Source organism: Bufo gargarizans, chromosome 5, assembly GCF_014858855.1.
Source record: "Bufo gargarizans isolate SCDJY-AF-19 chromosome 5, ASM1485885v1, whole genome shotgun sequence".
In the NCBI taxonomy this organism is placed as follows: domain Eukaryota; kingdom Metazoa; phylum Chordata; class Amphibia; order Anura; family Bufonidae; genus Bufo; species Bufo gargarizans.
Genome location: NC_058084.1, coordinates 426,668,524 through 426,695,119, shown reverse-complemented (window position 1 = coordinate 426,695,119; position 26,596 = coordinate 426,668,524). Strand labels below are relative to the sequence as shown.

General features: G+C 43.9%; 1 protein-coding gene across 17 annotated transcripts in view; it reads right to left on the bottom strand.

Moving 5' to 3' along the window:
- Positions 1-753: 753 nt before the first annotated feature.
- SVIL (supervillin) overlaps positions 754-26,596 on the bottom strand; it is a 193,317-nt gene continuing 167,474 nt past the window's right edge. For all 17 annotated transcript variants that reach the window (XM_044294219.1, XM_044294221.1, XM_044294209.1 and 14 more), the window contains 19 exons: positions 26,072-26,158; positions 25,343-25,520; positions 20,757-20,929; positions 20,368-20,523; positions 18,957-19,093; positions 18,073-18,220; positions 16,853-16,998; positions 15,811-15,986; positions 15,436-15,583; positions 14,041-14,317; positions 11,437-11,585; positions 10,276-10,381; positions 9,836-10,043; positions 9,072-9,205; positions 7,755-7,910; positions 6,332-6,475; positions 5,077-5,198; positions 3,975-4,130; positions 754-1,849 (listed from right to left, as the gene is read on the bottom strand). In XM_044294219.1, coding sequence (XP_044150154.1) covers positions 1,763-1,849; positions 3,975-4,130; positions 5,077-5,198; positions 6,332-6,475; positions 7,755-7,910; positions 9,072-9,205; positions 9,836-10,043; positions 10,276-10,381; positions 11,437-11,585; positions 14,041-14,317; positions 15,436-15,583; positions 15,811-15,986; positions 16,853-16,998; positions 18,073-18,220; positions 18,957-19,093; positions 20,368-20,523; positions 20,757-20,929; positions 25,343-25,520; positions 26,072-26,158 — 2,888 coding nt within the window. In that variant the 3' untranslated portion in view covers positions 754-1,762. The remainder of the gene's footprint in view (positions 1,850-3,974; positions 4,131-5,076; positions 5,199-6,331; positions 6,476-7,754; positions 7,911-9,071; positions 9,206-9,835; positions 10,044-10,275; positions 10,382-11,436; positions 11,586-14,040; positions 14,318-15,435; positions 15,584-15,810; positions 15,987-16,852; positions 16,999-18,072; positions 18,221-18,956; positions 19,094-20,367; positions 20,524-20,756; positions 20,930-25,342; positions 25,521-26,071; positions 26,159-26,596) is intronic.

Below are 26,596 nucleotides of genomic sequence, written 5' to 3'. Positions count from 1 at the left end.
TACATTACAGAAAATAATGAACTTTATCACAATATGCTAATTTTTTTAGAAGGACCTGTAGATACACTCATTATAGCTCAGTTCTTACTGATAAGAATGTGGCTTAAATAAGTATTTATGACCTCTTAGTAGTTTGGAGATAAGGGTTATTACATGACCGGCACAAAGTGAAAATACTAGTCACACAGTTGGAAAAACAGTTAACCCTTTGTGACAGAATGGCTCAATATTTTTACTAATGGCCAAATGAAAATATATATTTTTTGCCAAATATGAGAAAAATGCAATCATAAACAAAAATTGTCTGCAAAGGTGTACATAGCCTTTAACCAAATAGATTTACCTTGTGTAAAGGGACATGAATCTACCCAATAAAGGTAAGCGCCAGCTCCTAAGTCAATAACGAGGGACTGATAACAACATGCAAGCATAGAATGAATCGAGATGTGGCCGCACGTGCAACTTTGTCTGTTTGCTTTATTGGGGGCGATACAGAAACAGCTAAGTGCGTAATTTTTTTTTTCCATATAAGTGAAACGCACACAAACGCATCCACTTCTCCATTCATTCACACCTTGCACACGGCAGTGCCTCTTTACCAGGCCAGGTGGGGGTCACCTAGGTGCAGCCGGCAGAACCTAGAGATAGAAGCCATAGCTATCAGACATACACTGTGGATATGCAATAAACGTCTAAGATGGGAACATCCCTGGTACACAGCCCCATGCCACCATCAAGTTGCACGTGACAACATTTTGTGAAGCTTTTTTTTTAATTTTATTTGGGATCTTATATCACAAAATACATGTTTAAAGTTTACACCGGGTATTAGAAACTGAGATGTCTTCTATTATAAAGTACAAAGATCAGATGCTTTTTATAACTGCTTCCAAAATGCAGACTACATTTTTCCTGTATATAAACTGTACACAAAAACAAGGCACTATACAGTTGGTTACGAGCCCCATAAAAGCACGAGGGAAAAAAAAAAATAATACAAAGATATCTGTGAATAACACCAGCAGTGCTTTGTGGGGGCGAGCACGCAGGTCGTCTCGCACCCAGAAGCATAATGGTTCGGACAGCTAGCTCGGCATTTTCACTTCTGTACCACCAGAGGGCACTGTGGAAAGAAGTGCATCCACACTTTGTTCCTTACCATCACATGCAAAGAAAAACAAAAAAACAAAACAAAAAAAAAACGTCACAAATGCATATGGTACAGAGACAACCTGAGGTTATCTGCTGTTAGCACGGCATTGAATTTGATGGTTTGTGTAATAACACACAAATCTTACACAGTGATTATATTGCATAGTCAAATACACAGTGCTGATATAAATACATTCTACTGGGTCTGACAAACAACATTTACAAGAGAGAACCTAATCCAAAAAGTTTACGTTTTGCAGCCAAGGAATAAGTTTGCATTTAGCTTAAGTGCACGGTAGATATCGATATCTGTGGGGGTTTCCTTGGAGAAACATTCATCTTTTCAAAGGCTCCTTCAGTACATTTATAATAGGACAGGGGTCAACAGGCAGCGCAGTAATCACCGTCATCAGCTCTCACACTGGATGTGGCTAATGTCCTTCACTGTCCTATGCACACAGGGCTAGAAGACAGTACATTGAATTGTGCACAAATGTAATGACAGCAAGTGCAAACTTCAGCTGTAGCACAGTGGAGAGGCGGCTGGAAGACAACGGCGGGCTCATCCAGCAAACCGAGAGGGAAGGTCCAGACGACGAGATTTCCTTCTTTAGAAAAGTCCTTTTGATTTTTTGACATTGACTTGTTTCCAGGATGGCAGTGTGTTGTATTCTTCTCTAGACATTTCTAATGCAATCTGTAAGAAAATGATTTTTATAAAACACAATTCTGAAGTTTTCTAAAGGTTTACTGCATTTTAAAGTGCACCTTTCAGCAGGCTCAACTCTATTAAGCCAGGAATACTGTCTGGAAGGGCTGATCCTGCTCATGAAAATGATACCCGTCTTGTGAATCTGGTTGCGGAGTTCCCGGAAAAAAATAAAAATATTTTTATACAACTAAGGGCTTTAGTGTGTCGAGGGGCGGGGCTACCTCAGCTTTCCAGTGCTGGCCACGCCCCCAGGTTCTCTGAAGCCCTCGCTTGCATAGAGCCTAAAATATTTTTGGGCTTCCATGGATTATAACTTATGGTCCGTAGTAGCGGAATCTGTAACAGAATTCTTAGATGACCCAAATGTGAACCCTGTACACTGAACTGGAAACACAAGTTCGACCATCCCTAGTCAGAAGGTTCCTATTCTAGGTGCTCCGCGAGATAAAGAGGATCATTGGAGCGCTAGCCTCCCATGTAATATGTACAGAGCATAGTTCTAATGCAGGCGGTGACAGCCCCGAGGGTAACTGGAATGGGCACTTGACTTGTGCCAAGGACAGGACTTCCTGGTACCAGTCAGCCCCTTATACCTAGGCCTTCTGGAACCACATACTTGACCAAAAGGAAGTAGCCCGCTCAACATGCATTTCTTTCATACAGGAAAATGAGGTTATGTAGGAGCCTTGTTTTACTTTTCTACTGTTTTATATAATCCACTATAAAGAAAATCACAAATTAGGGCAGCGATCAACAGGTCAGAAATGCTACACTCTTATTGGTAGTTCTCATTAAGACATATTATGTGGAGACTAAAAAGAAAAGAAAAAAAAAAGAAAAAATACACAGACGACCTATGAGGGCCACATAATGATTAAATGACAACCTATAACACTATGTGCATACCCAGATCACCAAAGAAAAAGTGACCATATGTAAGCAAAAAATATATTAGAACAACACATACACCGGAGTCTTACGTCATTGGGTGGAGTAAAAAAGGTATAAAAGAGGGACACGGGGGAGGGGACCGATAAATGTGACTACATATAGGGGAAGCAGCAAATGTAATTAAATCAATAAATACACAAGTGGAAACGTTGCCCTAAGTTGGTAACAGAAAATGAAGGAAATAGATACTACAGCAAAGAGCCTAGTAAAGTACATAGCAGTGGCGCCTCAGGTAGACCCTCAGTGTCCCTCACTTGCCCTACGCATTTTGCTGAATGTTTACAATTGAATGAGCCATTATATGTGGTTGTCTACCTGAGGCACTATTGCCGTGTACTTTAGGGTGCATTCACACGACCGTATTTTTGGCTCCGCATCCGTTCCGCAATTTTGCGGAACGGGTGCGGACTCATTCATTTGAATGGGGCCGCAAAAGATGCGGACAGCACACAATGCGCTGTTTGCATCCGTAGATCCGTTCCGCTGCCCCGCAAAAAAGATAGAGCATATCCTATCCTTGTCCGCAATTGAGGACAAGAATAGGCATTTCTATCATAGGGTCGGCTACATTCACACGGCCGGTATCAGTGTTTTGCCGATTGGCAATTTACGGACTGCAAAACACATACGGTCGTGTGAATGTAGCCTTACTAGGCTCTTTGCCGATGTGGGGAAACCTGCTGTAGTATCTATTTCCTTCATTTTCTGTTACTAACTTGGGGCAACGTTTACACTTGTGTATTTATTGATTTAATCACAGTTGCTGCTTCCCCTATATGTAATCACATTTATCGGTCTCCCCCCTCCCCGCTGGGTCCCTCTTTTATACCCGTTTTCCTCCACCCAAAGACGCAAGACTCCATTGTATGTGTTTTATTGTGTTGTTCTAATAAAGTATGTATTTTTTGCTTACATATGGTCGCTTTTAATTTGGTGATCTGGGTATGCACATAGTGTTATAGGGTGTCAATCATGTTTATGGCATAATAGGAAACTGGAAATTGAACGCCACTGGACTTTAACAGCATACTCTCCAGCTCTCCTCCGTCACTTTGGAGCGCTGAACAGAAATCGTGCCCCCCACTGCTCAGACATTTTTGAATTATCCAAAAGCCTAGGGTCAGAACGCCCCTTTTAGATGTCAATGAATGAGGTTTACCTCAAAATCTTTATCGGAAAGATAAATTTCGAGGTTTAATGGATCCACTCCCTCGGGTAAAGGGCGAGCAAGGAGTTCCTCCAAGGGGTAAATCTTTTTACAGAGTTTGGCCAGAACATCTTCTACAAGGATGATCTGATTGGAGACGTCAGCATCCTGTCCAAACACAAAGCATAACAAGGTAAATCAAACAAGCAGCAAATACATAAATTACATGTATAGGTTAAGACGATAAATCAACAAGGCGGAGCTGCAATACCTGCCAAGTAGAAAGCGTAGGGGACCAAACAAGATCTAGCTCACCAGCCAGGCAGTGTAGGGTTCAGTTGCATGGACTCCATTCCAGTACAAATTGTGGTGACGAGGATCATGAATGGTCCATCAATACACCACAAACCTTTTATTAAAATCCACCAACAGAAGATGTAAAATACATGACCACTTACGCGTTTCAAATGGAATGCATTAAACGGTCACTTATTTTACAGCTCATGTTGGTGGATTCCGCTTAGGCAGGGTGCTGAATCTCCTTAAAGAGACCAGTCCTGTATGGAGACTTACTGGAAGTGCTCCATGGGAAACAAATTTGCAAAGAGTTATCTACCAAGTGAAAGAATCATCTCACCAGCGCCACCTTGTGGAAGTAGCTCCCTAGGAGTTAAAATCCAATTTTCCAATTAGCCTTGGGATTTGACAAGGGAATCTAGCCAGACCATATATCCATCTGGCAATAATATATATCCGTCTGGCTATATTCCCGTCTCAAATCCCAAGGCTCGTTGGAAAGTCGGATTTTGACTCATAGGCAGCCAGTTCCACAAGGGTTCCCTTTTTGGGAGATACCTTGTTGTATGTTGATGGATTTTAATATTTTTGATTTTATTGCTGTACTATTAATTGACCCTCTAAGCAGACAGTGCTCAGTTAGGGGGCCCACCATCAATCTGATATGGATGGCCTATCAATACTGTGATCCCATAAACCTGGTTACGGGTACTGCCATACTTTGTTGTTGTTTTGTACATTGTACTTGTGTATTGTAAAGATAAAGGCTTAATTTTCACATAAAAAAGATGCAGTGGGAAACAACCCCAATACGTACCTTTTCTGTGATCTGGGCAATGTCTTCTCTGTGCTCCCAGCTTGGGAACATGTTTGTGAAGGTTAGAGGTTCTAGACCGGCGTGAATTAGGTAGGACTTGGGTGGTTTTTTACTGTTCTTGCCTAAAAGAGAACAAATCGAAACATAATGAGATGATAATACACGTGCAATACACATGTGAACACACATCTGTCTCCCAATCCTTTATAAAACTGGAGGCGAGGACGAGCTCGTGAATGATTTAGTCACAACAGAAGGGTAAAAGACAGAACAAGAACTGGTTCTATTGGGAAGTGAATGTGACAGTGCAGTCTGATCCTGTGCCAAGGGATTACCCCAGCTGTCTGAGCAGCAGTTATAAATCACAGGGAATATTTCTTCCCATATCAAAGTCCAGTACAATAGAACTTTCCTCATTATGCTGGGACACGGATGACTCTGTACTGCTTAAGTGAGCCTCTATGGAAGACTGGAGACTGCAGTGTAAAGCAGTGGTCTCCAACCAGCGGCTCTCTAGTGGCTGCAACACTACTCTCAGCATGCAGAGACAACTGGTGTAAAGGATAATGAGGCAATTTATTTAAAAGAGCCAGTACCCATAATCAGGGGGAAGTAACACAAGTAACGTCTTTGTTGTCAGATGAGTTAAAGGCAAGTAATAGAAGTAAAAGGGGCTGCACACTTTCGGTGGCTTTCTTATCTTTATGGAAAGGGCAGTGCTGCTATATTTCCACTGCAGGTATACAAGTACCTGTGCAGGACGCACCCAAAATACATTGGTGTTAGGGCTCAGGCACAAGACCATAGCCTATTTTGCGGTCTGCAAATTTCGGATCCGTAAAACACAAATACAGGCTGTGTGCATTCCACATTTTATGGAACACCTAGCCCATAATAGAACTGTCCTAGTCTGTAAAACAGACCAGAAAAGGACATTTTCTATATTTCAGTGGGGCCGTGGAAGTGTTACATGGATGCGGACTGCACAGTGTGTGCAGTGGGTAATAATTTAGGGAAAGGGATGGTATTTTAGATACCAAGGAAGAATTTACGACGCTCCGTACACCGGTTTTCTGCCACAGAAACAACTTATGACTATTTGTGTGGGGTGGTAAAAACGTAACATCTTGTAAAATTTATCAAATGATGAGCAACACAGACTAAAGCTAAACTGACTTCCCTCAATCTCCCCCCATAATCTTATTCGAGGCCAGGAAACTGGCGATTTACTGTACATCCATCATGTTCCTACTACCTTTGCAATACTGCAGCACGGTCTCCATGGCACTTTTTCTGTCTGCATCCCATCGTATCCGTGCTGATCCAGGGATGTCTTCTTCTGTGGGCCACCAGCCCTGCCAGAGGTAAACCTCGTGATGATTGTCAACAAGGAATAGAGCTGCATGAAAAAGAAAGAAAAATGTTGAACGCCTGCCACTTCTGCAGATCAGTCCTTCCATATGGAATCCGTTGTGTAATACTTGCTACTTAAAGGCTATGTACACCTTCAGGCAATTTTTCTCATGATTGCATTTTACTCATTTCAGCAAATAATTATTTTTTTCCGGTGGCTCTTTATTAAAAATGTTCAGCTATTCCTGAGATACAGGGTTAAACATCAGTCTGTTTGCAGACTGTCAGTTTCTGTTTCATTTTAATCCCATCATCTGATGGCTTGTGTGCTGCCCTTAAGCCTGATCTCTTGACCTCATAAACACTTACTTAAAGGATTATCCAGGTATTGATAACTATGACCTATCCTCAGGATAGGTCATCATTATCACATTGGCAGTGGTCCGAGTCCTGGCAACCCTGCCAATCAGCTGTTTCATGGAGCTGCTACACTCACCGGAGCTCTGGTGAGCACAGGCGGCTCCCGCAGCTTTCCAAGCACACCGCTGCACAATGTACATTGGCTGTGCTTGATATCACAGCTCAGCCCCATACACGACAATGGAGATGAGTTGCGGCAAGGCTATGTGACTGATGTGCAGTGATGCCACATGGCCTAGGAAGAGGCTGCAGGTTTCTCTGAACAGCTGATCGGCAGCTGTCCCGGATGATGGACCCCCCGCCGATCTGATATTGATGACCTATCATGAGGATAGGTCATCAGTATAAATTGCCTGATACCGTTTAAGTATTCCGGTATTGAGTTCCATCATATGGGCCCAATACCGGAAAAAAAAATGCTTCAGTTTTGTCCCCATTCATGGTCAATGGGGACAAAACTGAAATTAACGGAATGCTCCAAAATGCATTCCGTTCCGTTTAGTTGCATTCCCAGACCCGAGAGCAAACTGTAACATGTTGTATTTTGCTTTCCATCCATAGATGCGGATGCAAAACGGATCCGGCATTACCTCAATGCAAGTCAAGGGGGACGGATCAGTTTTCTCTGCCACAATAGAAAACGGATCCGTGCCCCCTTGACTTTCAATGGAGTTAATGACTGATCCGTCTTGGCAATGTTAAAGATACGTTAAAGATAATACAACCGGATCTGTTCATAACGGATGCAGATGGTTGTATTATCAGTAATGGAAGCGTTTTTGCTGGACCCTGCCGGATGCAGCAAAAACGTTAGTGTGAAAGTAGCCTTAGCCGTATTCTTATCAGTTATCTGTCTTATCCTGTGACAGATCCTCTACAAAGCTACGATAGGTGAGCGTACTTACCTGGCTGTGAGGCTGTGTACAGGTCCTCCTGTAAGAATGGCATTGAATTTACCACTGACGGCAACCTGGACGGATACATGAATTCGGTAGCTGTGAACTCTCCAGATGAACTACTGAGACTGAACAACCGTGGAGTAAAGTTAAATTTCCCAGGATCTGTTAAAACATGAAAAAGAAAGAAATCATTACTGCAGGATTACAATTTAAAGAAAGAAATCATTCCGACTGCTCTAGTAGTCCTATAAATAATACTGCAAACGTAAATCCTTACTGCACGGCAGGAAAGCACTTGGTGGAGATGTCAGATGTACCCACAGGCCCCCACTGACCTAGGAGCCCAAGGCCAACGCATGGCACAGCATGGCTATTCAGTGGCAAACGTCAGAGGTATCGATCCTAAAATTCTCCCAACCTGTACCTCCACTGTATGCCATTGTGAATGGACCCTGACCTGTGCACACCTCATGGCAGTGAATATGACGTTTTACATCCTTTTCTAGAAGGTAACCAACTTGAATGTGTCCTTACAGATGTTCTCACTCACATCATGTCAGACAACTGGTACTGTGGTCACCTGTATGTGGATGCCCTACACAAAAACGCTGGGTTGCTCTCTGGCATGAGGTGGTGATCTTTACTGTATTGATGGCCATCCCGTGAATATTGACCACCATAGGTGGCAAGTCCTATGAAGAAATCTGAGTCACTCAATTCAACAGCCCAAGCATTTGACTAGAAACACTACAATACTGGTAGAGGTTAGATCCGAGTCTGTTCGGTTACAGAGCATGCTGTACAGCAGGAGGAGCGGAGCAGGTCGATATATAGATTTGTAGGAAAAGATTCAGTAAACCCTGTAATTTATACTTTATCTCTCTGCTTTTTCTGACCTTTCTCTTCAGTTGTACAAGTGTATACAGAGATAGCTGTCAGTCACTGATCGTTGTACTCGTAGGAAACTTAAAGGGGTATACCGGTTAGATAAAGTATCCCCTAGCCACAAGATAAGGGATAAATATTAGATCTGTGGTGGGCATAAGGCTGGGACCAACACTAAATAAAATCCGCAGGGGCCTCCAGCCTTAGGACCTCCTGTGGAAAGGGGATAACTTTCTATAACCAGAATACCCCTTTAAGTGTAGAAAGGGCAGAGGTTTAAATGTATAAATTACAAGTTTTACTGAATCTTTTTCCATAAATCTATATATTAGTCTGCTCAGCTCCTCCTGCCTGCAGATAGCATTGCATTGGTGATAGGTCCTCTAAGTGCACCAGTAGTAACATCTGTAAGGCTGGAGACAGTATAGTGGGATTTACCTTGTAGCATGCAGTCGTAGGCTTTACGGTCTCTCCTGCCAAGTGCATCCCAGAATCCTATGGGTTCTGAACCTTCATCACATTCATATATAGTCACCTTGCTGCTGCTATGCAACCCGGCTTCTAAAGGACATCTGTAGAAACAATATAATGATCAAAAGGGGGCCTAAATTTCAGGGAAAATTAAAACAATTATATTTAATTTATAGCAGAGCGATATTTTGGGTTCCTACAAGCCTGAAGATTCTTTCTCAGGCTTCATTCCAGCAGTCAGCTGGGGGTCTTATCACCGGGACCCCACCAATACCATCCTCTGACTGTGGATAGTCGAAGAATAGAAATATTTCATCCATATTAATTGTTAAAGAGGTTGTACAAGATGAAAAACATGCTTTCTACCCAGTAACAGCGCCCAATCTGTCCGATACTGCAGTTAAGCTCCATCGAATTGACTGGAGCTGAGCTGCAATACCACACCCGACCTGTGGGCAGGGGTGGCACTGTTCCTAGTTTAAAAACAAAAAAGGCCATATTTTTCTAGCCCTGTACAACCCCTTTCAGCTGTGTTCTGTACATTTACTATTCATGTATGCATCAACCATGGAAAAAAATGTTAAGCGATTCACGCCTTTTTCTGACAAAGTGTGTCTCTAAATAGGCCCTAAAAGGTTTGGATCTCAACAATTCCTACACATTCTCATGCCCTATACAAGCACTCGTCAGTTTAATAAGTGTATGATATTCCCGGCAGACCACATACTCACTGTTCTTTGATTTTGTTGGCCGCCGTCCTCCCCACTTCATTTGTGTGACTCTGTGCTTTGCATCCATGCCAGAGGTAAATGACGGCTTTATTCACATTAAGCAGTATCATAGAGGTCCTGGACCGGAGGCTGCTGCAGTGACAAGCCACTTCAATGAGATTGCCCTCCATGGGAACCTCTCCCCGAACACAATACAGTCTCCAGTCACCTGCAGGGGAACAGAGGAGTCCATGATCAGGGTCACCTCGCTGAGGTCACTGCTATCTAGCACACGCAGGACACTTTATTCTGATTAATATAAAGCAAGAACAACTAGGACTTTTTTCCAGACATCTGACGTAAAGGAATAACAAGAATGAACTATTACTACAAGGCATTATTACAGTCAGAACAATAACCGATTCGCTACATTCATGAACCAGCATAAAATCAGGACATACTTTGGGCATTTTCTTCTTCCTCTTCTCTCCTCCCAGCATGCACAATCATACTCCCTTCAAAACACTGAAGGAAACATGGCGGCTCCTTCCCCTGAAGGACTTGGACCTGGAAGATTAGAGACTTAGTTTTTCAAAAAGCTTGTTAAAGTCTTGAAGACGTGTGCAGCCTGCAGCGGCCACCTTCCGTGCACTCAACATTCGGGGACCTGACAACCAAACATTTCATTTTCCTACCAGCGATAGTCTGATTGCAGAATGTATGATTGTATGATGGATGCTTAAGGTGGATTTACACGGGTAGACGAGCAGCAGATTGTCGGGAAGAAAGCGTTCCTTCGACAGTCGGCTGCTCATTAAGTGGAGGTGAAGCGCTGCATTTACCTGCAGTGACCACCTTCACAGTGGTCGCTATTGCCATCAATTGCCCTCATACAGCTGCAGTTTCTGGGCAGCAGATCACTGTTTAGACCTCACGATCTGCTGCCCAGAAATGGTAATGTATGTGCCTGAATGAACGACAGTTTCACCCCCGAAGAATGAGCATATCGCTCATTCATCGGATGATCTGCTGCACCTTTACACGGGTAGATTGTCGGGAACAAGCAATCGCAGGAATGTTGATTTCCGATAATCTGCACGTCTAAATCCACCTTTAGACCCTGCTGACCGCTACTGTACTTTCTATCAATCGTTCTGTTTGCATAGTCAATCATACGGTTCAAGGGGTATACACAATGGAGCACACTCAATGCGTTTATAACATTCATTTTTTTTTGCATTAAATTGGAGCAAATCTTGCAGATTATCTTGTCCTAGCCACTTTGACTTCCATAAATTAAATGTGGGACACGGCACATATTAATTTGTTGGAATAAAAAAAAAAAAAAAAAAAAAAAAAAAATGAATTCACTGCATTTATTCAGAGAAAAGGCACCCACCCCCCTTCCAAAGTTATACTTGCCGGGTCTCCATAGGTTCATGGGGCCTGTATACAAGCTCTCCCTATGTCGAGCACCTGTACAGGAGATTAACCCTCTGCTCATGTGTAGGGGGATGGTACCAGGTAAGTATAACTTTGCTCTTCCCTTTGGGCAGTTTCAGCTTTTTCTCAGATGGTCACTTTAAAATGGTGAAAGTCCTATTCCAATAAATGTCACTTGCCTGTGCTCCTCGCTCCTCATCCAGCTCGATGGTCATTAACGCTGAGGTGCCCTTTTCACTGACAGGTGAATTGCGACCCTGCCAGAAGAAGTAGGCGCACTTTTCCTTCCCAGCTACTCTTACATGTTCTGTCTTTTGCCGATGTCCAACTACATCAAAGAAAGGAATTAGACTGAGAAGAATGCAGATATGATTTTGGAATTTATATAATTTAGCAGTTCAAACCTTTGTACTTAAAGGGGTTCTCCAGGGCCTACAGTGTATGCTCAGTAGCAGCGCTGCAGTAACCAGGCAGGACTACTACACAGCTGTGCAGTTCCTGGAAATGACTGATCGCTGGGGGTGCCAAGACTCGGACCCCCATCAATAGGATACTGATGACCTATCCTAGGGATGGGTCATCAATATGTCCTGGAGAACCTCTTTAAATTTGTTTTTAAACTTAAAAAGTCTGTTAAAGGTTATATCTACCTTCATGCAACATTTTACATAAAAAGTTGAGTAACTAAGTAATTACACTGGCCCTGATTTGTCAGACCCGTGGCGTACGCTGATTGAAAAGAACCCCACATATTGCTGGAGACGTCTCGTCATAAATAAGGCGCAGCCTTCGGCAGTCTGTGCTCCTGAAGTCTTACCAGCCAGATAGTCAGTCGTCTTCTACTCCAGAAAACGGTCATAAAAGAAGATAAATGTGGAGGGGCGGCTGATCCTGACATTTCCCCACCCGGCCCCCTTTTCTGGAAAGAGGTGAAGGTGCAAGTGGACTTAAAAAGTTCGCAGTTTGCAACTTTCATGCCAGAAAAGTGGTGAAAATATAGGCTAAATTAGACCCATAGTATTTCTTATGTAGTGCTGGTCCAGCGTTCCAGCCTGTACTATGCTGCATTCACAATGATGCCGGCTTCAGAACTGAAAACCTTTGTCACCTGACTTCTGGGAAAGTTCATTTTTGCACCGACACTGCACATTAATGTAAAGCCAAGCATCCCACTGTGTTACTGGAGTAAGGGGCAGAGACAACCACATACAGCGACAGGCATCCCCTCCTACATACAGCAGGCCTCATACGCATGACAGAAGCCATACAGAAACCTGTACTGAATACATGTGGTTTAGGTGCAATTCTCAAGGAACCCTTCTCTCAAAACGTGGGAGTTTTGGCCCTTAGGGCCGATCATGTGCCCTGAATGATGGCCAATACACAATATAGCATATCGATCGAATGTAGCAGATCACCGCCCTGTATGAGGCAGAATGACGGCTAGTACGATTGTTCATTTCACACATAGTTTGCGTTAGTTGCTAGCACATTCCTGTGTGATCAGCCGACAAACGAGAGTTGGCTCGTCTGTTGGGTGATCAGTGGACATGCTTACATGGGGTGGTGATCGGGAATGACCATTCCTTTGGCAGATTATTGACCTGCATAAAAGGGTCTTAACCTATATAGATGGTAGAATATTGTAGAACTTGTAATGGTGTAACGGTAACAGTCTAGGACCATCATCGCTTGTGTTTCCTTAAGCCTCCGCCCCCCCTCTTCCTAGGGGGATTCCTGTGGTGTAGTCAATGAGGTCACAGGAACCTCCCAAATGCCGAGGCAGCAAATTTTGCATTTGAAATCACAGCACATGTCCAACCTGTTAAGAGCTTGTTCACACGACCGTGTGAAGCCCATGCTGTGGACCTCAAATTGCGGTCCCCAATGCATGGGCACCGACCGTGGCCTAGCCGCATGGGGATCGTGGACCCATTCACTTGAATGGGTCCGCAATCCCTCCGTTCCGCAAAAAGATAGAACATGCTCTATCTTTTTGCGGTGTAGAGTCACGGAACCCCAGAAAGCACTCTGTGATGCTTCCGTAGTGTTCTGTTCCGTGCTTCCGTTCCGCCTCTCCGGATTTGCGGACCCATTGAAGTGAATGGGTCTGCATCTGTGATGCAGAATGCACACGGAACAGTGCCCATGTATTGCGGATCCGCAAATGCGGTCTGCAATACGGCAACGGGCAGCACACGTTCGTGTGATCGAGCCCTAATACAGATGTAGCAGGGTTAACACACAAACTCTTTACTCAAATTTCTTAACTCATTGCGTTATCTTAAAACAAAAGCCATTAAAAAGCAATTAAAAGGGGTTTGCTTAACGCATTTAGTTTAACACGTCTCATAAAGCATGTGCGTTAACTCTACTACATCTGTATATGCATGCAGTAGCATGCAGGGCCATCAAAGGGAGCACAATGGCATGGCTTCAAGGGGAAAGTTTTAGGAAATGTTCCAACAATGCTTATAAGTAGGGATGAGCGAACTTCTGTTTTAGAAGTTCGCATTCGGGTTCCGGTTACCGCAAAATTGCGTTATGGATCCTGTGACAACAAACCATAGGTTTGTGGTCACGGGATCCATAGCGCAATTCTGTTGTAACCAGAACCCAAGCTTTTAAAACAGAAGTTCACTCGTCGCTACTTATAAGTAAAATCGAACTTGCAGTAGGCCATGCCTTCCCCCAAGCAGATACATGGAGAGCAAGTATGAAGAAAAAACATTTAGCATGGAAGAGTTGTCGTACTAGCGCTGCATGTGTGTCAAACTTCTTACCTGTCGTGCTCACCATGTATTTCCATTTCACCACATACGCATCACCTTCATGGAACTGCCCAATGCTCTGCTTGGGTAACCTACTGTAGTCAAATTCCAAAATATGCCAGACGTCCACAGACACAGTAGTCAGTTCATACTGCCTCCCATCATCTCCTTCAATAGTCCCATAACCGCGGCACACATTAAATCCATCTAATATTGTCGCCACAGCTGCCTGAGAGACTGGGACCATCAACATCACGTCATAGCCCTTGACATCTTCCTGCTTTTCAACCTGTCAGAAGAAGTGGATGTTTAGAACATTTATTAGGTTTCAAGAGACTGTCGGTGCTGCAATTAATGAGATTTCAGTCCAATATGGAACCATCTTTTCAACATCAACCAAGTCAACTGGGCTGTAGTTTAGGGGATATTCTCTTCTTGCAAAGTGATCGGATATGTTGTCACTATATCAGAGAGGGTCCAACCTCTGAGGCCTCCACCAATCCTGAAAATGAAAGGCTGGATCTGCATAATCCCATGCAGGGCCGTAATGCAGTGAAGGGGACGCAACACGACACCAGCGCTGCAGCTCCGTCATACTCACAATAGGAAGGGGGTCCAAAATCATGGCATAACCATGGCAATAAGTCACTTATTTTGTACTGATCCCAAGTTACATCATGGTTCACACCCCATCCTCATCCACACCCCCAGTCATCCCTCCAATCTCACAAAATTCCCTGCTTGTTCAGCATCTGCTCAGAGCTTGTTTTTATGATTTGGCAACCAGCAGATTTCTGAATCCATATCTGGACTGCAATATCAGCTGTAACTCATTAATGCCAAGTATCTATAAAGTCACTCAACTTGCCATATACATTATGACTGTAGGTTCACTGCCCTCAGAGGTGAGCCTATGCTTTAGGTTGCAGTTTCCTCTACCCGCTAGAATCCACTGCTCTTCTTTCTTGTACATAAAAAGGTAAATGTGTCCCTTACAAGACAATGTACGAGTGAAGAACTGTATCCCCCTAAGATACGTGCAGATTTTTAGCACTGGTGTCATGCAGTTAGACTCCAAGCAATTATTTTATTTTTTTACGCATCTGACACCCAGGGAATACATAAAAGCAGGATCGGGGATATCACACCTGGAGTCTGCACTCATGTGATGTGCATATTCTGATTTAAAAGGTTTAAAACAGCATTTTATTGAAAAACATAACAAAAGACACCAAGATATAATCCAACGCGACGCCTTTTTTCCCCTCATATGGGTCATCACCAAGCCCTCCCAAACCCCTGAATGGCAGATCCTGTGATACTATCCCCCCATTCCCATATGGCCACTTAGTGTAGCAGGCTGATGGTTAAAGTGCTGAACACATTATATAAATCTAGCGCTTTTGCCTTTTGCTTTGGGAGTTCCTCACACAAAGTCTTCTCAATGGGTTTCTTCATTTCTGTCCAGTCCAGGAACTTTTCTTTAAACAATATCGTTTCGTTGTGCTCAGTCAGTCGTCCGAATATAGCCCAGTCTGGACGACCATGTCCTTTCCTGAAGAACACCACAATGAATGTTAGACTGCTGTACTCAAGGACTCTCTTACATATTTACACACAGGATCCACGTAAATTGCCATGTTTTGGCCACGTGCTAATACAGCACGCCTTCTCTAGCGAACAGATGGGCTGCATCATCTTAAACACTGGCTCAACTCACAAATATATTCGTTACTAGTATTTCATAGAGATTTTCTGTGGAAAAATGTCTAAATATCCTACCTTGGTATAAGAGAATTGCATTCCCCGGGATCTAGAGGATTAATATCGCAGTTCTCATAGTCAAAGACCCCGTTCCAGAGGTGTTTTGCTAGTTGGAATGCCACCTTCCTCTGAGACAGTGTCACCTCTTTTCCATGCCACACGTACACCTCGCTGCCAAAATCAAATACTAGGACCTGCAAACATTTATTTTATTTTAGCGCATAACATTTATTTTATACCTGGTGTCATAAAATGTACTAAGAAATGGTTGGGCAAAAAAATTAGACCCTTCTCCATACTACTCCCAAGGCTAGGTTCAAAGCAGAGTGGTGCATTCAGTCCCAGGAGATGTCTCTGCACCTGGTTTTCCTCCCCCTCCCAACCCGTATAGGAGATAATGGTCTCAGGACTTTAGGGTATGTTCTTCCAGTCTTGTTTTCTCCTTATGCACTCTTCACAGAGAAGCCCTGTGTAGGATCACAGTAGCCATGCTTGGGACAGGGACCCGTCCATCATGTACCTCACAGTGGCAGCAGCTGCCGCTATGGTACACATGATATACTGTATGTACAAAACCCCCCCCCACATAAAATCAGGGTCAAGTTGGAATGAACTACCTTAGGTCCACCATGAAAGAGAAGACTGAGCACCCACCAACTAGTTACATGACAAGTGCATGTCCGCCCTTTAACTGAATCAAACTCTAGTAGACTCGTGTTTTGGTTGGAGCCAAGTATCATGTCTAAACCTGCATATACAACAGCCTATATAAAAATTTCACAAACGATCAATTGCTGACAGAACACCTATGACTGGAATAATGCTCCTTTAAGCCAACACCAAGCAATGTTTTGAAGCTTTTCAAGCATGATGGATTAAAGGAGCTTTATTCACCTTCAGTATAGAGTACATGTGCTGTCACCACTTGACTGTTTGAGAAGTGCATTGGAACACATGAGCCAGTTGACCTGCTGCCATCGGGTGACAAGCCAACGGGAGATCTTTCCATAGGGTGCTGCTTTTACAATATTGTATGCCTAGATACATCGTTCTCACTTACCTCTTTAGACTTTAGAAGGGAACACTTGGGGATTTTACCCCAAAATTCATCCACAGGGATCAGCTTATCATCCACCAAACGGTACATACAGTTTGTTTCAATGATTGCGTTTTCATAGCGTTCATCTTCTTCTGGGGTTCCAGCATCTGCAAATACAGAATGAAACATAGAATATGACGCTATTATTCTTGGTTTCACACATGCAGATTCAGTTCACTCCTAGCGTTATCTGTCAGCAAACTAACGGTATGTTCACACAATGTATTTTGAAAATCTGCCTGCAAAATTCATCATGAAATCTGCCCTTTTTCTATTTTTAGGGCATTTTTGATACTGTTTTTTGACACTTTTTTAACCATTGGGAGTTTACTACAATACAAAACTGCATCTTCAACTTGTGCTTTATGGCACAGATCTGTTCCAAAACCACGCAAAAAGTGCGTAGATACTTTGAGCATTTTTACACACGTCTCCTATTCATTTAAATCAGGCATGCTCAACCTGCGGCCCTCCAGCTGTTGCAAAACTACAACTCCCAGCATGCCCAAACTGCCTACAGCCATCAGCCTACAGCAGGGCATTGTGGGAGTTGTAGTTTTACAACAGCTGGATGGCCGCAGGTTAAGCATGCCTGATTTAAATGAAAGATACAGAGTGGATTTGGTACCAAGATAGAGCATGATGCTTCTTTTTTTCCATGTGGAAAAAAAATCAAGTGAAACCACTGAAATAAATGGGAGGCTGCTTTGAGGTTGTTTTTTTTTGGGGCGTTGACTTTGAGGCAGAAACGTTTGTCAACTGGTCCTAAAGGTACACTTAACCAGTATCGAGCAGATTATTATGAACGAGTGTGCTTATGAACGCTTGTTCCAGAAAACTGCCCTGTGTAAAGGTGCCACGATCACCCGATGAATAGGCAAACACTCATTTATGGGGTGAAATCATTGTTTATGTGGACGCCAAAACATCATTTCTGGGCAGCAATCATCCTGTGTAAACAGGGACCTGCTGCCCAGAAATAATGTATCTGTATGGGGATGAGTGACTGCAGTAGCCATCGCTCGTCCCTATACAATGGAGGTGACTGTAGCACTTAAATGCAGCTCTCACCTCCTCTGACTAGCAGGCATTTATCAATGCCAGTTCAGTAATCACATGTAAAAGCGCCATAAGACCAAACGCAATGGGCGAGTATAGCGGGAATTTTACACAAGACTTACCTTGATATTCAGTCTGTCCACTCAAAAGTTTCCAGAATTCCCGGGCCGAGTGCGTATGGGTGTTTATTCCCTCCTCGATCGTCTGCACATATGACGCTCTACATCCCACTTCCCTCTTTGTCTGAATTATGGAAGCCAGCTCTGAAGCCTGAGGATAGATTTACCGGGCTTAAGCATATAAAGGGTACGAAAACAAAATCAACTTTGTGTAAGCAGCTAGAATGATGGCCGCCTCTGCTACAAACATATCTGTCCTCACATGGACCTCGGCCTTTATTTTTTATCATCTGCTCATATGGCCCTCATTATCTCCTCCATGGCTGCATGGGTGTAGAACAACAACTCATTACATTCAAACCAATTGTAAAATTGAATTATAGTCCAAAAAGATTATTCCATAAAATGTGGGAATTTCCTGTACAGAATCTGCAGGAGGTTGTGCAAGCAAAGGCAACAGACCATTACTGTGCTGCGTTCTCTGCAAGGAAGACATCGTGTCAGTGTCATGTACTGCAAGAAGGCAGGAAAGGGAACAAGAGGTCCAGCAGACCGCACTGGGATGGAACGACGCCAGACGCTCGTATCTTTGGCTTTAAAACGCTCCCCCCACAAACACAGTTACGAAAGGAACAAAACAACTGCTCAACACTAATGGCATGTAAGCTCCTTTCCAGAGGATTTCCTGGCTTTGCAATCAGGCTCACTTCAAAAGGTTGGCACGCCATCACCCTGAACCAATATTTTTAAAGGGTGCAGACATATGTTGTATATCCGTCTCCTCCGGGCCTTATGTAGTGTTTTCTATGACACTGCCTCCCTGTGCCAGAACAAGTCCCACCACTCTGCAGCAGAGGAACATCATGTCAACATCTCAGCTCACCAACCTTTGCTTTTTCGATGACGTTTGCAAACTCTCCGACCCACAGGAAGCAGTAGTGCGGGGAGATCAGCAGGAAACAGTCACCGCTGTTCAGGGAGGAAGCCCGGGGTTCAACCAGCCTTGACTGAACGTGTCTACGTCCTAAACAAAACATTGGTGGATATTTGAAAAAAGAATTCGGAGACGTGTGCGACGGATGTGATTTACTGAGGAGACCAAGCATCAATAACTGCAAACGGGATGTAAAAGAAAATTCCCCCCCTCAATATAACACAAGCAAGATTTCCTCTTCTGCGACATATCAGCTCCCCTAAAAGGTCTCTTATTCCCTATGGAACGACATTATACAATCCATATAATCACCTGTTGTGGAGATGGTGACTTCCTCTATATGATTGGATATTGTATTGCAATGTGTATACTGTGCTCCTGATGAAGGGATCTGAATACTCTCCGAAACGCGTTGAGCTTGTTCAATAAACTGCATTTATTGATACTGAAGTCCATGCGCCACATCTACAGTACAAGCAACCTTGGCGGTGGCGGAATAGGTTTGCAAGTGTCTTGAGCTTATCTTGCAAACCCCCTTCCCTGGTAGCGCGAGTACCACCAATACTTATTTTGCATCGAGTATGGATTGAGCTGGTGCTTTACTACATCCCCCTATTATATAATTCTTTTAATACACTCAATAGGGCAGGGATGGCCAACCTGAGTAAAACTACAACTCCCACCATGCCCTGCTGTAGGCTGACAGCTGTAGGCAGTATGGGCATGCTGGGAGTTGTAGTTTTGCAACAGTTGGAGAGCCTCAGGTTGGCCATCCCTGCAATATCGTGTCAGAGTGTGTACCGACGAGCCCCACTGAAATAATGAATGAATATGGCTGGAATCTTGTCTCAGTCACATATTAAGACCTTATTACAGGGGTTGTCACACACACAAAAAAATAAAATATTCTACATACCAGCATTTGAAAACGCAGATAATTAAAAATTTCGTAGCGCCACCAAGGTATTCAATAAAATGCATCCGTATAACACTACCAGCTGTTTGTACTTTTCCTCATCTCTGTCCACCTTGCCGAGGTGGCCGCACATGCTCAGTTCAACTGCCAACAGCTGTATCTACTGTTAGAAGTGACCGTTACAGGACACGCGCCCTGAGCTGCCAGCTTGACATAAATCTAGCAGAAATGGAGCAATAAGTTGTGAGATCTCTGGCTGGTTCTGGCTTTGATAGAAAAGACTGTCATGTGTTATATGATGTCCGATTTGCATTTTTTAACACTAATCGCAGCGGATTTGTGGTATAACCGGGCAGACCTCCATCACATTATATAGATAATACAGGGACGTGCATTGCAGACACATTACACAATGCTCACGTGCACTTGGCTCAGCGTCCTTACATACCTTTAATTTGTATTAACATAAGCTTCTTATATGGCACTGCGCTGTTGTTGGAGTGCTGCTCCGTAAGGTTAACACTGCGTAAACTGACACTGCTGAAGTTCTCTTTACTTGCCAGCCCAGCCAGCGCCACTTCAGAAAAGTTAGAATTTTTTGACACTAGAAGAAAAAAAAGGCAGTTTTTTGTGTGTGTAAAGTCACAATCCTCATAGGACCGTCAGTGATAGTCAACCGTTCATTCAATTGTGTGTGAACAAAAAGGCACCATCACCCGCCTGTTACACAGGATCAATAGATCTAGGGTGGAATGACAACCTTTTTTTATTCATTTACAGCTGACAACTTTGTAAGGTGATGTCTGTGAATGGCCCGAGCACTGATGCTATACGTACTCTTTTCCACCTTCATCCTTTTGGATTCCATAAAGGCCACATTTAGCCTGGTCTCCGTGTACTCCTGCAGGAGGTCATCACGAGCCGCAAGCATTTTAAGTGGGTTCCCTGAAGCCTGGACATTTCGTACGGGTCTCACTGCCCGCTTGTGCTCTGCGACGGTGGAGGTCAACCTGAATTTACAGCAAAAAGAAAAAAATAATGGTAATTTAAAGGGCTTTTACAGAATTAGAAAATGATGGCTGCTTTCACCAGGAAACTGCACCATGTGTTCACAGGTTGCACCTGGTAGTGCAACTCCACTGAATGAAATGGCGGTGACCTGCAATACTACACACAGCCTGTGGACAGCTATGGTGCTGTTTGTTGGCTAGAAAAAAATTAAAAAAAAGCAGCCATGCTTTTTGTTTTTTACTTTTATCCTCTACAAGCTAGATGTAAAAGAGCAACAATGGAATACGCAAATAAAAGATCAAAAAGACGAAATAAAGGAAATATAACTCTCCTCTTGTAACAAATTGCTAAAACATTCTATGCCATCCGCTTTTTGGAAAGTAGAGTGATAATATGACCGCATTGTTGCTATCCAACCCATGTCTGCAGATTATTGAACCGATACTTCTAGATGTGTATCTCAGCATAAAGGCCTCTTTCACACTGGCATGTGCGCCCCCTTGCCGTATTGCAGACCGCATTTGCGGATCCACATTACACGGGCGCTGTTCCGTGGGCATTCCGTATCACGAATGTGAATGGTTCCGCAAATGCGGAGATGTGGAAAGGAACCCTACGGAAGTACTACGGAGTGCTTCCGTAGGTTTTCATCTTGTACTTCAGCTCCGCAAAAAGATAGAACATGTCCTATCTTTTTGCGATTCGCTGCGGCTGCTCCACGGACTGTGCTCGTGCATTGCGGCCGCATTTTGCAGGCCGTAACACGACCACGGGGCACACACGCCAGTGCGAAAGAGGCCTAACTCCGAAAACTAGGTGACCACCTTGGAGCGAAAAGCAATTGTGACCATACAGGTTGTCACCCAGCAAAATGTCTGAACGAAATTCTTTCGCAACCTGAGAGGCAGAAACAAGAACTTATTTTTGTGGCCATTTTCCTAATCAATGATAACTAGTGGAGAAGCGCTTCCCTCTGACAACACATGGCCAGATGAATGGAGGCAAATATGTCCCGATAGATCGGCGCCCCTCCTCCACACTCCTGGCCTGTGCTGACATCAGGGAATATAATCCATTTAAGGTAAGGCATGAATTATATGGCCTAATGCGGCCGCCCGGCTGAAAGCCTTGAGTACACTGAGCGCCTGTAAACAGAGGAGAAGAACGCCCTGGACATTTCTGCAGAGACAAAAAAAAAAAAAACTCAAGTCCAAACAAGCAATAAAACACGCCTGACATTTAATATCCATTAATGCGATTCCCACCGGCTCAGCACGGCTGGAGTGCGCACATCAGGAAGGCCCAGGAGCTGTATTTACGCTGAGAAACATGCTAATAAAGTACCGTTCCTGATGCTTTCACCCCAAAAGGACACGACCACTGGCCGTGGATCACATATAAAGTGGTTATGCATAATTCTTATGTTTTAGGCTGGGTTCAAACGTGACTGAAAATACAGCGGAAAAATCTGCTGCGTTTTTGAAGACAAACGCTCATCCACTTTGCTGGTACTGTACAACGCGGCGTACTTGCTGCAAATCCACAGCTAATCAGTGACGCGTGAATCCGACCTTCAAGGGGATGTTGCAGTTTTCCAGATCTGTTTCATGTCCCTGACCTTTCATCATTGTCTCCCAGCAGGGATGGAAACACAGAAGCGCGGCTCATAAACGGGTCTACCACATGAAAGGGGCAAATACTTAACCCCCTTTGATGAAACAAAGGGTTAGCTGAAATCTCAGTGACAACCTTATACTGTACAAACAAAGGGTCACAGTACTGGCCACAAAATACCGCAACGAGGAATGTTCTTTGGTGCTGGTGGGGTCATGGGAAACAGAGTTCACCTGAAGAGGATGGATTTAGGATGACCTCGTTGGCCTTTACATTACAATACCACAATCTATATTCAGGCCAGCACAGGACCTACATGTCATACTAACTGGATATGAAAGCTGGATTTAATGGTCATTGGAGGACCTTGGATTCATCCATAATTAACCTGGCTCTTGGGTTACTTGTCTCACCTAGAAGCTTAGCATGGTGATGTGTGTGTATCTAGTATTGTCAGGTCAAAGATCAGCAACTTTCGGCACTCAAGCTGTTGTGAAACTACAACTCCCAGCATGCAAACATGCTCAGCTCTTCTAACTCCCACAGAAGTGAATGAGGCATTCTGGGAATTGTAGTTTTACAACAGCTGGAGTGCCGGAGGTTGCTGATCCAGGTCATAGGTAATTGCCAATACAAAATGAATCCAGAACAAACTTGCTGTAAAAAGCAGTGCAAATGACAAGTCTACTGTAGTCATCACCTCCTAACACAGTGAAATCAATGGTCAGGTGCAAATCTGCTGTGACTAATGCAAAAGCAACAGCGATTCACCACTCCTCAGCTTCGTCCCAAAAAATCTTCACTCTGTACACACATGCTTAAAACCAGGACTATGTCCAATACATAAAAGATGCTTGTGTGTGTCGGACCGCACTGCGCGTGTTCTCACTCTCGGCCTGAAGGCACACTTACCAAGCAACCTCCGCTACGTACAGTCAGGTAAACGAGTAGGAACTCATACCAGTGTGGTTCGAAAACACGAAAGCGTCTTCTGTGCATTGGACATATCTCAAGGATGAGAGTGAAGATTTTATGGGAAGAAACAGCCGAGTGCTTAATTACTGTTTCTTTATGTGAGGAATTCAGGGTCAATATGGCGTCACTCTCGAGCGCCATGGCTAAAAGAAGAATTTAAAGTTCAAGCATGTTGAATGGTGAACAGAGAGATATAGATATATAGATTATTTTTACTTCTATTATCTTTTGATTGCAAAAGGAACAATGCAATAAATATGCAGCAGCCCCCAAAGAAGCCAGATTAAAGGGGTTCTCCAGGATTAACATACTGGTGACCTATTGTGAGGATAAGCCATTGCTATGAGAATGGCGGGGGTCCAACTGCCGGCACCCCCACCACTCAGCTGTACGAAGAGGTCACGGAGCACGACACAGTTAGGCCTCTTCCGAGGCCATGTGAAGCCATGTTTATCGGTAACCTGGCCTAGTTACAGTGATGGCTAACCTCTGGCGCTCCAGCTGTGGTGAAACTACGACTCCCAGCATGCTCCATTCATTTCTATGGAGTTATGAGAACAGCCAAGCAAAAGTGCATCTTGGGAGTTGTAGTTTTACCACAGCTGGCGTGCCGGAGGTTAGCCATCACAGGACTAGGCGCAGCTCAGCCCCATTGAAGTGAATGGGGCTGAGCTGCAATACCAAGCACATCTGCTATACAACGTATAGGGCTGCATTTGGAAAGCTGCCTCCTCAAATAGCCTGTCCGCGGGGGTACCAGGAGTCATATTGATGACCTATCCCGAGGAGAACCCCTTAGACATCATATTTTACTAAGTTGCGTTACACCAATATACTAAATTGCTGCTACTGCCTTGTTCTGGCAGGTAGGCTCATACAATTTCATCAAGAGTTGCACTTAGAACATCACGCAGATTACTTTGCGCTTGTGTACCAGCACTATACTACTGATGATCCAACAATGCAATAAAAAAGAGTAAAGCTAAAACACAAAAAAGACACAAGTGACCTATCTGAACATCCTTGATTTTTACGACCCACAGCTGAACCTCCATTACCCAGAACACAAGCGTTCCATATAAACCCCCTCTACTCCAGTGAATTCTGCTTTTTCCAGCAGAATTATTAAACATGACTACCCCACAGACCACCCGAGCATTTGGTCACTCTTCTACAGTCTAGAAATGCATGTTCTGAAGGCATGCCTCCGGCTGTGTATATATCTGCTGCGAGCCACAGAGGTGGAATAAGGAATGATGGGGAACACATTGATCCATCTAAGGTACTGCAATACGATACCCATGGGTCAGAAATGCATGGGAAAGTAAAAAGAAAAAGCCAACTGAGAAAACAAGCCAGCTATGGGTATCATTATACTGCGAGACCACTCCGAATATAAACAATCTATATGGCGCCCGGGGCTCGGAGCAGGAATGAAGAATGGCTGAAACACTAGAACATCCTGGATTATTGAAAAATAATTCACCGTCTATAGTCATTCATGTCCACTTAGCATCCAGCTAATTTCGAAAATCATAAGAACTGGTTCAGCTCATGCCTCACTGTAGAGTGGAATCACAAGGGAAGCAACGTCAAGACCATCAAGGCACTAGAGTAAGAGGGGACTGATTATTTTCACAATATAACGTCGACTTGGTCGCTTGCAAACCCACAGCCTCAGAGCAGACATGTAGGAATGCAAGAGGCTCAGCCAGGAGAGCGGTCAATGACGTTCTAGTGATACTTGGTCTTCTTGAGGCAACGTATGCTGTGTGGTCACAAACTTAACAGGACTTGCCCAGAGACTGATTAAATTGACTCACTTTGGTTCTTCGGTGTTGAACAAAAGATCAAAATCATCATCAAAGAAGAATGGCGCAGGGCTGGCCTGGAACTCCAATGGCCGGTAGAAGCGAGAGAACGTCTCCTCGTCATCGAGCTTCATAACTTCTTTCACCGATTTACTGGTGACTGTAAGTGTTGTGTCCTGCAGACCCCCAACTGAATAAAAAAAATGGCATTTATACCTAAAATTTTGCATGAAGCAAACACCACAGTAGCTTTAAAATGAATGTCCACCTTTTAATCAGTATTATTAGCTGCATGAGGCATTTCTCTATATAAAACTTTATAGTGATTGGAGGGGCAGAGCTCCAAATCCCCTGCATACATAGAGATTTACAAGATAACATGGCGGCTGCCTGCAGCCACCACTAGAGGGGGCTAACTACATAAAGCAGGGATCAGCAACCTCCCGGCACTCCAGCTGTTCAGAAACTACTACTCCCAGAATGCTTCATTCACTCCTAAGGGAGTTAAAAGAGCTGACGAGGATGTTTGCATGCTGGGAGTTGTAGTTTCACAGCAGCCGGAGTGACGAAGGTTGCTGATGCCTGACCTAAAGCATTGTTACTGTGTGTGGTCTATGTATTAACCCTACGCAGCAAGCGCCCTCTACTGGTTGCTGAGAGTAGCCAGTCACAGTTGTTGCTGGAATACATTTTAAGAATTACTGAATAGCAAAGACTTTACCTGAATCCGTTAACACTCACCTTTATTGTGTAATCTTCCCAAAAAGGACTCAAGTTTATCCAGTTTTCTATCAGATTCCAACTGCATTTCAGGCTTGGCTTCGATTTCTAGAAAGAAAATAGTTGTTTAATTACAAAACAAGGACGATTGATGATATTTAATCAGGGCGCAATACGACCTGCATCCAGGGGCGTAGCTATAGGGGGTGCAGAGGTAGCAGTCGCTACCGGGCCCAGGAGCCTGAGGGGGCCCAAATATCCTTGTGCTGCATAAGAAGACACACAAAGCACTGAGGGAAGGGGGGCCCAAGTCTAACTCTTGCACCAGGGCCCATGAGCCTTTAGCTACGCCCCTGCCTGCATCACTGTGGAGGTTGTGCATAGAAATGCAAACAATGAGAAAAGGGGGTTGTCTCACAAATAATATTCAACATATTTTTTCAAACAGCACCTGGATCTGAATACTTTTGTAATTGCATGTAATAAAAATTTTGTATAGCCAGCGAGTTATTCACAGAAATCTATTAGTATAGCGCCACCTGCTGT